General features: G+C 43.9%; 1 protein-coding gene across 1 annotated transcript in view; it reads right to left on the bottom strand.

Moving 5' to 3' along the window:
• Positions 1–229: 229 nt before the first annotated feature.
• The window catches only part of Ppp1r17 (protein phosphatase 1 regulatory subunit 17), an 11,780-nt gene continuing 1,598 nt past the window's right edge, over positions 230–10,411 (bottom strand). The window contains exons 2-4 of the mRNA XM_028864095.2: positions 8,134–8,286; positions 6,822–6,974; positions 230–1,450 (exon numbers count right to left, since the gene is read on the bottom strand). Of these exons, the coding sequence (XP_028719928.1) occupies positions 1,371–1,450; positions 6,822–6,974; positions 8,134–8,286 (386 nt within the window). The 3' untranslated portion in view covers positions 230–1,370. The remainder of the gene's footprint in view (positions 1,451–6,821; positions 6,975–8,133; positions 8,287–10,411) is intronic.

Raw genomic sequence — 10,411 nt, 5'->3', positions numbered from 1 at the left:
CTGTCAGCTCTCCAAACACCTTTTCAAGAGAAAATAGAATCTAGAATTCCATGTAGGTTTTCTGGATTTGATTCTTAAATATTAACAACTAATTCAAAGACTTAAAAAAAAATTTATGGGCCAAACAAAAACATGAGCAAACCCAAGCCAAACAGTGCAAGGTTTGTGGCTGTTCATTCGTCAACCTTTGTTCTTTAAAATTTTAAGCAAGTGGGGTATTAGGAGAGATATTCCAGGACACAGGGATGTGTGCAGAAGCGTCTTTATTTCTGAAGTGTCTTGCATCTTTTACATCTTTGTAAGGAGAACAGAAGGACAGAAGGGATAACAGCCAGAACTCGAGTATATACAGAACTGTCCCATGCTCCCCCTCTTGGGTCTGAGCACTAGGTTGTCAGCTTTTCTTCCATTTAATACTCCTCACATTCCCCCTGTCGGCTGTTTGGTGGATGAAGTCTGGATGCAAAGCTCCCACAGGCACACAGAGATTGCTGGATGCACAGGAGCTAAATGCACACCGGTATTCACTAGATCACACCACCTCCTATATAAGAAAGTGTATTGGAGTCTAAATAAGTGAGATGTTAAAAATATCAGAGCAACCTTCAACTGGCCTTAAAGTTTAAAAACTAAATTCCTGGCAAGCACTGGTATTTATTTACCTACCATTAGTGATGACTCACTTATGACACAATTCACAATTGTCAAGACAACCAATGTAGTTAAGAACTCTCATTTTTAATAACAAAATTAAATGTAAGACCTTCTACACAGACCAGCACTATCGGCCTCCAGCATCTTCAGCTATGGCACGGTGGACTGGCTGCTTCCTCTTGAGCCTTTATAGCATCTGTAACGAGGGTCTTCAGAGTGTGACCAGAATTGGACTCACAATGTAGAAAGGAAGAAATGAAAAACCATCTCATCAGAACATTCTGTGAGCTAGAGACCAAATGTTCTCACCAGTCTTACTGGCTGCGGTGGCCCTGGGGGACTTCTGCATGGGCGTGGTTGATGCTGAGTCAGACTCTGCCCAGCCACTAAGCCAGGAGGAAGGACCCCTTCTCATCCATGTTCTTTGCTTGCAGACACTGGGCCCTGAGCTCACACCTTTGTCTCCTACTTTGGAAAAATACTCTTCTCGCTGAATGGAAAAACGGAAGTTTAAGAAGTGGGACTGGAAAGCAGCCCAGGAGGAAAGATAAGGAGGTGACTGGCAAACTGACCAGTCGGTCTCCTGGGGAGGAGGCGTCTAGATCTTAGAGTCACACTAGGACAAAATGAGAGCAGAGACAAATCTATTTTTTTCCTCTAGGTCACCATAGGGAACCGATCTAACCTATTTGCACGCAATCCCGGGGGAGATGTCTTTAAATAGCTATTGTGTCGCCATCCTTTTCATCATCTTCCATAATCACTCTGGGGCTCTCATCTCCGAGCAGAGTCAAACCTGCAACACACAATGGAGACCTGCAATTAGGAATGTCCAATGGAAATATCAGACAGCCCCAGAGCACCAAGACTGCTCTCAAAGGCATAGTGACCCAGAAATGCTTCTGTGTGGGGGAGAGAACCAAGTGGCCTTATTTGACCACTGTAGAGGTTTTCAAGAGGACACTACTCTGGATGCAAGGGGAGACAGAGGCCCTAAGCCATGGTCCATGTTCACAGGGATTTAGGAGGCCTGCTGTTGGGGGCTTCGGCTCAGCCACTCCTTTCATCTAAACTGGGCAAGGTAATGTTTTGTCGAAATGTTCTGTTCTCAAGTGTAAACAGGGGACATGAATACTCATTACAAAGAGGCTTCGTATCAATTAATAAGATATTTGTAACACGCCAGCAAAAGGTCACCTCTCTGGGCCAGTGTGGTGGCTCAGGGAATAAAGGGGCTTGCCATCAACCCTGGCAGCCCGAGTCTGACCACCAGGACTCGTGCAGTGGAAAGAGAGAATAATTCCTGTAAGTTGTCCTCTGACCTCCACAGGCCCAGTGGAGAACATGTGCTCCCTGCCACCCCCAATTCATAAACACATATTATAAAAAATGTAAAGCCACATCTATGATCGGCTAAATGATGTTTTTGTTTTCTGCTTTATTTTTCTGTGATTTGTTACTTTATTTCCCTTTTGAAAGGAACAGTAAGACTTATAAAGGCAAATGAGAAAGCACCAGAGAAAATATTGATCTCTGAATGTCTGCTCCCCAGTGTCAGCCCTTGGATGACAGGGTCCACGTACTTAAGAGCAAAGGGGCCGGGCGGTGGTGGCGCACGCCTTTAATCCCAGCACTCGGGAGGCAGAGCCAGGTGGATCTCTGTGAGTTCGAGGCCAGCCTGGGCTACCAAGTGAGTCCCAGGAAAGGCGCAAAGCTACACAGAGAAACCCTGTCTTGAAAAACCAAAAAAAAAAAAAAAAAAAAAAGAGCAAAGGGAAGAACCTAGAGAGCAGTGTATGTTCACACATGGTATGGCCACACCTTACAGCAATTCTTTGTTTGGAGATAGAATTAAAATATCCCCATTCTTTTTTTTTTTTTTTTTTTTTTTTTTTACAAAATGTAGAGATGTTAGATGAATCCTTACTTAGACAAAATATGAAGTTGTTCTTCCGAAGATTCCCTAGCCTGTGAAATTCAGAAGGTTTAATTTCTTTTTTTTTCTTCTTAGCTTTCTCTTTCTTTCTTTTTCTCTTTCACTTTCTTCCTTTTTTTTCTTTTTGGAGTATAATTTTTCAGGGCTGATCAGTTCAGAAAAGGCAAACAAAGGAGACTCGGGTGGTCCTGCCCATTCTGTGATAAACAGTAGGGCCATTTTCAGAAATGACACCTGAACCCGGGTCAAACCCAGTCCTTGGTAATTTCTGTCATTTTTCTCTCGTCCCCAGGCACGTGTCCCAAGCGCAGCCTTGCACGGCCTGCCTCCACTCCTCTCAGTGGAGACCTTGCAGTTCACACAGCACTGCCCAACCGTCTGAATGTGGGGAATGAAGTTGTGCTCTGCAAGAGGCTTTTCCACAGCCCTGGCCTCCATTCAGCATCAGCAAATTAAGAAAAACTAGGTGCGGGTCTTAATGACTAGTCATTTGATTCAATTCTTTGTTTATATTTTTAACCAGTTAGTAATTATTGGAGAAGAAAAACAATTTCAAGTCTGGCTAAAGCCAAAGCTTTTGCATAAATCACTTATAAAGCACAGTTGGAGAAGTTTTCTCTTATAACAGTGGCATAGAGTTAAATTTTTATTTAGAATTAAAGATAGTATGGCAGCAGCATGTAGAATTAGCTATGTCGATGGACTTCAGGTAATTTAAAATTGGCAAAAATATTTAAATTCCTGTGTTCAGCAACTTTCTAGTTACTTTGGGTACCCTTGAAATGTAGGTCTAGAAAATCTGGGCCAGAAGGTGGGGAGGAGGCTCTGGGACAGCAATAATAGCAGGAACATGTTTAGTGGTAAAGGCCGCCCTTCCTGAAGTGGGACAACCTGCCCACAGGGGCACAGAACATAATTTCATGTGCTAAATGAGCTGCCATTTTATATCAATACATGAAACACTGGTTGGAACATTATATAAGGAAAAGATATGGGATGTATTGTGTTCGGGCTCTTAACAGAGCTCCCAGTTGCTGGTGAGGTCAGGAGGTGGTGGCGTTGTTAGCATGCAGGCCTATCAGAAGGAAGTGAGATCATGGGGAATGCCCTTGAAGGGCATGGGCAGCCCATCCCCATCCTGTCTTTCTGTTTTCTTTCCAAGCCACTACAAGGTGAAGGGCTTTGATCCACCATGCACCTCGCTTTGCAATGTTCCTTCCTAACACAGGCTCAAAGGCAGCAAAGCCAAGCAGCTATGGATTAAACCTCTGAAGACTTGAGTCAAATGAAAACTTTCCTCTCCTGAAGTTGACTTTCTTGGATGCTTCATCACAGTGTCAGAGGATGACTTGTGAAGAAGCTCAGAATCGTCTTGACTATCTGGGTATCCTGTTCAGAGGATCCATATAAGGATGGGTACCTGTGACCATTGCTTCTTTTGTCCTTGTTCATGGCTTGAGGACAACCTACTCTGGGAAATGCTAATGTGATGTGTCTTCCTCCTGGTTTCTGTTCTCCTGAGGAGTCAGAACTATGTCCCGGAATGGAGGGAGACACTAAAGCCAGAGTGCTTCCCTTGGTCATCAGGCACCACTGAGGAGCTCACTCAACCCACCCAAGTCTCAGCTTATCCAGTTGGGAAAAATAAATTGCATTTCCTCTAGGGCTCGATGTTGCAAAAGAGACGTGGACCTCCAACCCCCTTTTCCTTTTAATTTTTCAAGTGTGTATATACAGGCATGTGAGTCTATATGTTTTGCAGTTACATGTGTGCACATGTGTGTGTAGAGGCAAGAACTTTATATCAAGTATCTTCCATAATCACTCTCCACTTTATATGCTGAGGCAGGGTCTCTCATTGAACCCCAAACTGAACAATTCAGCCTATCTAGTTAGCCAGCTTGCCTTTGAAATCCCTCATCTCTATTTCCTGAGCCTTGGGGGGTAAAGCAGGCCTCCATACCCCCACCCAGATTAAAAAAAAAAGCAGGGATCTGGAGATCTAAACTCAGGTCCTACACTTCATGCACTGAACCATCTCCCAAGCCCAGACCTACATTCTTTAATGTTCTAAGAATACCCTCTGGAACCTCTGCTAAAAACCACTGTGCATTGTAGGAATCCTTGAGCAACTTCGACTTTCCAGCAATCCCCCACACCCGCTACCTAGCACAAGACTCAGACATAGTAAGATCTAGCAACTACCAACTCCTCTTTTTCTGTATAGAGCAGAATTTAGAGTCCAGGGAACTTTAGTGTGTTAGGTCAAGGTTTCTAGTCCTGGGTCTTTGTGGGGCGTTCCTCATGCTGTTTCTGAGCAAGATACCACCTAGACATTATTCAGACTTAGCTATCTGCATTAAGTATATGCTCCTCAAACCTTGGGGAGCCCTGACAAGGTGTCCTCATACACCAAACTCGGGGAATCCTTTCTCTTGGTAGGGGAGACACGTGCTGTTTTCAGAGGAGGTTCCACTCTTTCCTCTCTGCTCGGTTTCAGTCTCTGACCTCCAACTGGCCTGTTGGTGTTTGCTCTTTCCTGCTGCATTATCTTTCTTTTGTTTGGCTCTTTCTGCCACTGAGATAAACTAAAGTACTTCTTCCTCTCTTAAGCAGTTCTTGGTACCTGCATCTGACCAATCGTAAACAATGCTCCCTGCCATGCGGTTTTCAAGATGGATCACTGGCAACTGTGGGCCAAGTTCAAACAAAGCCTAAGCCTGGCAGGGAAGCCTTAGAGGGTCTATTCAGGCAGTTGGACTTGTCAAATAAGCTCATTAACCTAAGGGAATGAGATGGTTAGCACGAGATTTAGAAGGGAAAGTGAATCCTTGTCCGGTTTCCATTTGCCAAGGGTTAATGAGAGATGTCTCTATGGTGTGTTTGCCTGTGAGCTTCTCTCAACACCCTTATTAGAAGCAGCATGAGTCTTTCTGAATACCTGCCAAAGGCTCCATCCTTTTCAGCTTAACTAGTGTTGTGGTTACTGCCAATTCTTTACATACTAAAAGACTCCAGAAATAAAGAACCTCAGCTACTACAGTAGGGAAAGCCAGGATTGTACAGCAGTGACTGTCGCTGAAGGTACTTACAACAGAGCCTCACTGACTCAAGGGATTTCACAACGTCTGTAGAGCCCTTGTATATTTAACACCTTGTAGACACTACAGTCCTTGATCAGCAGTTTTGACCCAGTAGGGAGGTTGCTTCTTTGGGATACAGGTAGGATGCAGGCAGCATCCATTGTCGTGGGATCATAACTGAGTATTCAGGAAGGAAGGCATTTGCATGAAGATGTAAAGTTGTGTATCCAGGAGAATTTTCCTTCTTCATCTCCCTGGCGCTTTCCCTTCCTAGCTTGATGCCTCATTTCATTTGTCCCAGCAGATATCAGATGATCTGTTTGTCTATGTGATTGTGGACCTTCCTCCAGTACTAATTCCCAGAAGCTAAGTACTACCAGATAGATACTCACGGAAAGAATGGAGATAGTGTGAGGATGGACTGCTGCATATTCTAACTTTCCCATACTATGGATATATGTGAATTACCTAAGGAGGATGCATCTGGTCAGAGTTCAGAGTGGCTCGTTTCCAAAGCTGTGTGGGCTGAGCGAGCAAGCAAGCAAGTGAGCAAGCAAGAAGGTGAGCAGTAAACTCCTAGTCTAATTGGGAGCAAACTTGTTCCATTCCCCAATCACTCCCCAACTTGTGTGCGAACTTCCCAGGCACAAGGATAATACCTCATTACATTTTTTGTGTAATTATCTGACACATATTAAGATAGCTATCAATTATCTGTGCATCTCCTCTCTTTCTTCCTCCATCTCTGTCTCCTGTCTTGAAAATTAGTCCCTAGAATTTGGGAAATCATCCATCAGCCATAACAGGCACAATCCACCTAAGGTGGGGAAGCAGGGATTTCACCTATTCTCAAGGTCCCACCGACATTTCTGTTTCACTGGCTCAGTGAATTTGACCAGGTCTGCTGAAGCAGGAGTTCTTTCTGAGCCTCCTCCACCCTCACGTCGGCCCTGGGGAATTGCCAATGAAGGAAAACCCGGAAGGCAGCAGTAAATGCACTCCTCCCTGGGGTACCCGAGGACTACACAGCTTGCTGGGCCAGACACAGGCCATGCCCCTCACACCTCCAGATGGTTAGGCTCCAATCTGCTCCCATCACGCTTGTGAATGTTCTACACCAGCTTTTTTTTTTTCTTCCCTTTTTTTACCTGTGACAAAAGGAGGCTTGTACAGGGCAGGTGTGTCTTTTCTCCTTGGCCTTTTCTGTTCCATGTCAGTGTTGTGAAGAGCTGGGCCTGTTTTGCCCTTCGGGACTCTCTCTTGGACATCATACCTTTTAATTAACTGTTCTGAGATCACACCTGCATGGTTAGAGGAGCAGAAAGAGGAACAGAGTCAAGTCTACAGATCCTAATGCTGCAGGGGTGTGCCTAGGTACCTGGTGGACTGGTAGGTGGAGAAGGCAAACAATGCAGCTTTTCCAATTTGCTTTAAAAAAAGTTTCCTGTAAGTAAGTGAGAATCGTTTTTATTATTGGGTGTTTTTAATGCCTGGTTTTCTTTTGACTGAGGAACTTGATATTGCTGCCACTGTCTCCTATCTCAGGAAAGAGAGGCAGAGAAACACCTCCAACTTGTCATGACTAATGCAGAGGTGGAGCCCATCCTCTATACCTAGGAGGGGTCATATTTCTGTCCTGCAAGCTGTGGGTTACACATGTTTGTCCTGATTTCTTATTCTTCTTCTCCCAGTTGCCTCCTCTATCATGTAGGGAGGGAGGCTTTGCGTGGTGGTAATTCTCCCTCATTTCATGTTTCTGTAATAGCCCCTTTTATGAACGTTTGCACAATTACTCCTCAGACATAGATCTGTGGTTTTGAACTAATAACTTCCATTATAATGTTGCTTCTTGCTGCACATTTCACCTAGGTGTGCACTGTTCACTTAGTGTCCCTCAGACATGTGAGTAGTAGAAAGACACAAAATGAATGGCCAAAAGTAAAGGAGATGGGCAAACAAAACTGTGGAGAATAAGCCTATCACAGGGCACGCAGAAACGGTGCCGTAGAAATGTTAACTGTCACTTTTTTTTTTTTTCTGGGTCTGGGGCTCCAGTGCCATTCCAGCCTACTTCACCATCAGGTGACACCTAGGGCTGGGGATGCCCATCTCATATAGTCCTCCCCATCAATCCTCCATTCTGATCCTACTCCGTGGCTGCTGGTTGTAATCGCTCATGGTAACTTTGGAAGCTTATGGGGACTTTATTCTCTGTGTGTTGGTGATGCCAAATCTCATGAGCCTGTGACCTTGAATTCCCAAAAAGCAGGGAACCTCCTTGTCACTAATCCCCACTGCTACTGAGAGAAAACTCCTACATTGTAGTTTACATATGCTACTCCACTGTACCGTTAGTATTTTAGACTTTAACCCAAATGCTTGAAGGGAAATTCTTGGAGATGGGTGCAGCCTGGCAGTGGGTTCTTGCAGCCATGTAGAGCAGTGTGTCTTGCCCCTTACCTGGTATGAAAGGCGGGATGTGCAGTGCGGGTGTATCTTTCCTCCTGGGCTTCTTCTGCTCTGACTCAACATTCAGAGTGGCCTGTGCGTTCTTCCCCTTTCTCGGCTTCTTTTTGAGGTCACAGTCCTTAATGAACTGGTCTGAAAGGTCATCTGGTTTCAAGGAGGAAAAGGAGTAACACAAATAAGTCTTGAGCCACAACTGGGGATCTCTAACCACATCTGATGTTAGGGACAGAAGCCATTAGGTCTGAAAAAGAAACGTGTTTATTTTTATCTCATCAAAATGGAAGAATTGGACAAATGTGCATGTTTTTGTTTATAGAATAGAAAATTAGAACTTGGCAAAGGTTGAAAAGTATTTAGCGTTTATTATTATTTTATGTTTGGTGGGTTTTTTTTGTTTTTGTTTTTTTTGTTTTTGTTTGTTTGTTTTTGTTTTTTGTTTTTTCCTGCAGGTATGTCTGTGCATGCAGTACCTGCAGAGGCCAGAAGAGGCATCAGTATTCTACCAGGACTAGAGTTTACAGATGGTTGTGAACTGTTACATGTTGTCTGGGACCTGTGGGCTTAACCACTGAACCATCCCTCTAGCCCTCTGGTAAAAGCTTAAATTTAGAGAAATCAGGAGTCATCAAGGCAAGCAGAAACATGTGACCAGGGCTTCCAGAACTGGCTTGAGCTGAACTTCTTCAGGACAGTAAGTTCACTGTTCACAGGCTCTTTTGGTCAAGAATCACTTCCTTTAAATGTCCACAAGCCATGGACAACAGAGGCTCTCTGGATCCTGCAATGCTCCACTAGAGTAGAGAGTGAATCTCTTACTTGCCTTACCTCTATGGGCTGCCTAGTCGGGCTTCAGCATCTATAGGGCTTCCTCTGCTCTGTGTCTTTGCAAGTCTCCTCTTTATAAGTTGTCTTTTGTTGGATTTCTTTACTTTTCACAGCCCTCTTTACTAGATCCTTTCCAGCCCAGCTTCTATATTACATCATCAGAGGATCTCACAGTGATGACTCCAGACCAATCAGTAGCCTCATGAAAGTTTTATCTTGGCTCCATCTTAAGCCAGACATCTTGGTCTGGTCTGCTCTGCTCTCCTGTGCATTTCCCTGCTGTTATTCAAGCCCCCATCCATTGTTCTGAAATGATTAATCTCCTGCTCTGGACGGAGTCTTCAAGGAGACAAAGATCACAACCTTTCTGGAATTTTTTTCTTTATTGCACCCCTCTCCAACAAGTGTGCTTTAAATGGAAGTTGGACAACTCTGTTCACACCCTTAGTCTCTCATTTGTTGAGTCTAAGAACTTGGGACTTAATTTTTAGACATGTTGATATCATCTCCACTGCTTTAGTGGGGATGATGCTAAAGCCATGTGCATGTGTTTTGTGGATGGGATACATGTCACCTGTTCAATATCCTGTCCACTGTGCAATGGCTCAGCCGGAGCTTCCAGCAGAGCAGCAGAGAGCTCCAACATTGCCAGTCTTTGTTTCTTAACCACAGCCCTGATCATCCTTTCTCATCTTCTGAATATTAATAGCATCTTTGATCAGGTAATATTTTAAAGGATGATGTCAGCATTATTGCTGCTATTAGTTTGTGTTTTTTAGATCATTTCAGCAGCCATGAATACATATTTGTTCAATATGTTCTTGAATAAATGACTCAAATAGACTGAGTGGGAAGAGCTGTTCTACTAGGATTCAATGAAGCTACACGGCAAAGAACCTGTATGTTTTCTCTAAGAACTGATAAGCTTGGCTCTGATACAGTGTGGGTATTTCTAGAAATATGAAAGAATGTGAGGAGTTCCGAGGTTAGCCTTTCGGCACTGCCCTGCCCCACCTACCTTTCTTCTCTTTTTCCTTTGTTTGCTCTCTTTCCTTCCACTTTCCCTTATCCCATCCCATAATTCCCTGTGTAGCCCAGGCTGCCCTTGAGCTTAGGATCATTTTTGCTTCACCCTCCTAAGTGTGGGGGTTATAGGTGTGTATGGCTGTACCCTGCTCCCACTTTTCTTCCCTGCTTTATGTGTTTCTGTGGGGGAAATGTTCAGATAAACTTCTTTAAAATATTCAAGATTAAATATGTGAACCTTTCATTTCATTTTTGTGGGTCTAGACATACCCTGTATCATTTATTACTCTATTCAGACAACATTTCTTAACCTCCTAGTATCTGTCAAGTCACTTATTAGATTCTAAGGATAAAATGGTAAAAAATTACTCTTGCCTTCAAGTTGCTTATAGTGTGTTGGGAAGATCTTTCATAGTCC

The sequence above is a fragment of the Peromyscus leucopus genome, chromosome 3, assembly GCF_004664715.2.
Source record: "Peromyscus leucopus breed LL Stock chromosome 3, UCI_PerLeu_2.1, whole genome shotgun sequence".
In the NCBI taxonomy this organism is placed as follows: Eukaryota; Metazoa; Chordata; class Mammalia; order Rodentia; family Cricetidae; genus Peromyscus; species Peromyscus leucopus.
This window is presented reverse-complemented; position numbering and strand designations above follow the sequence as displayed.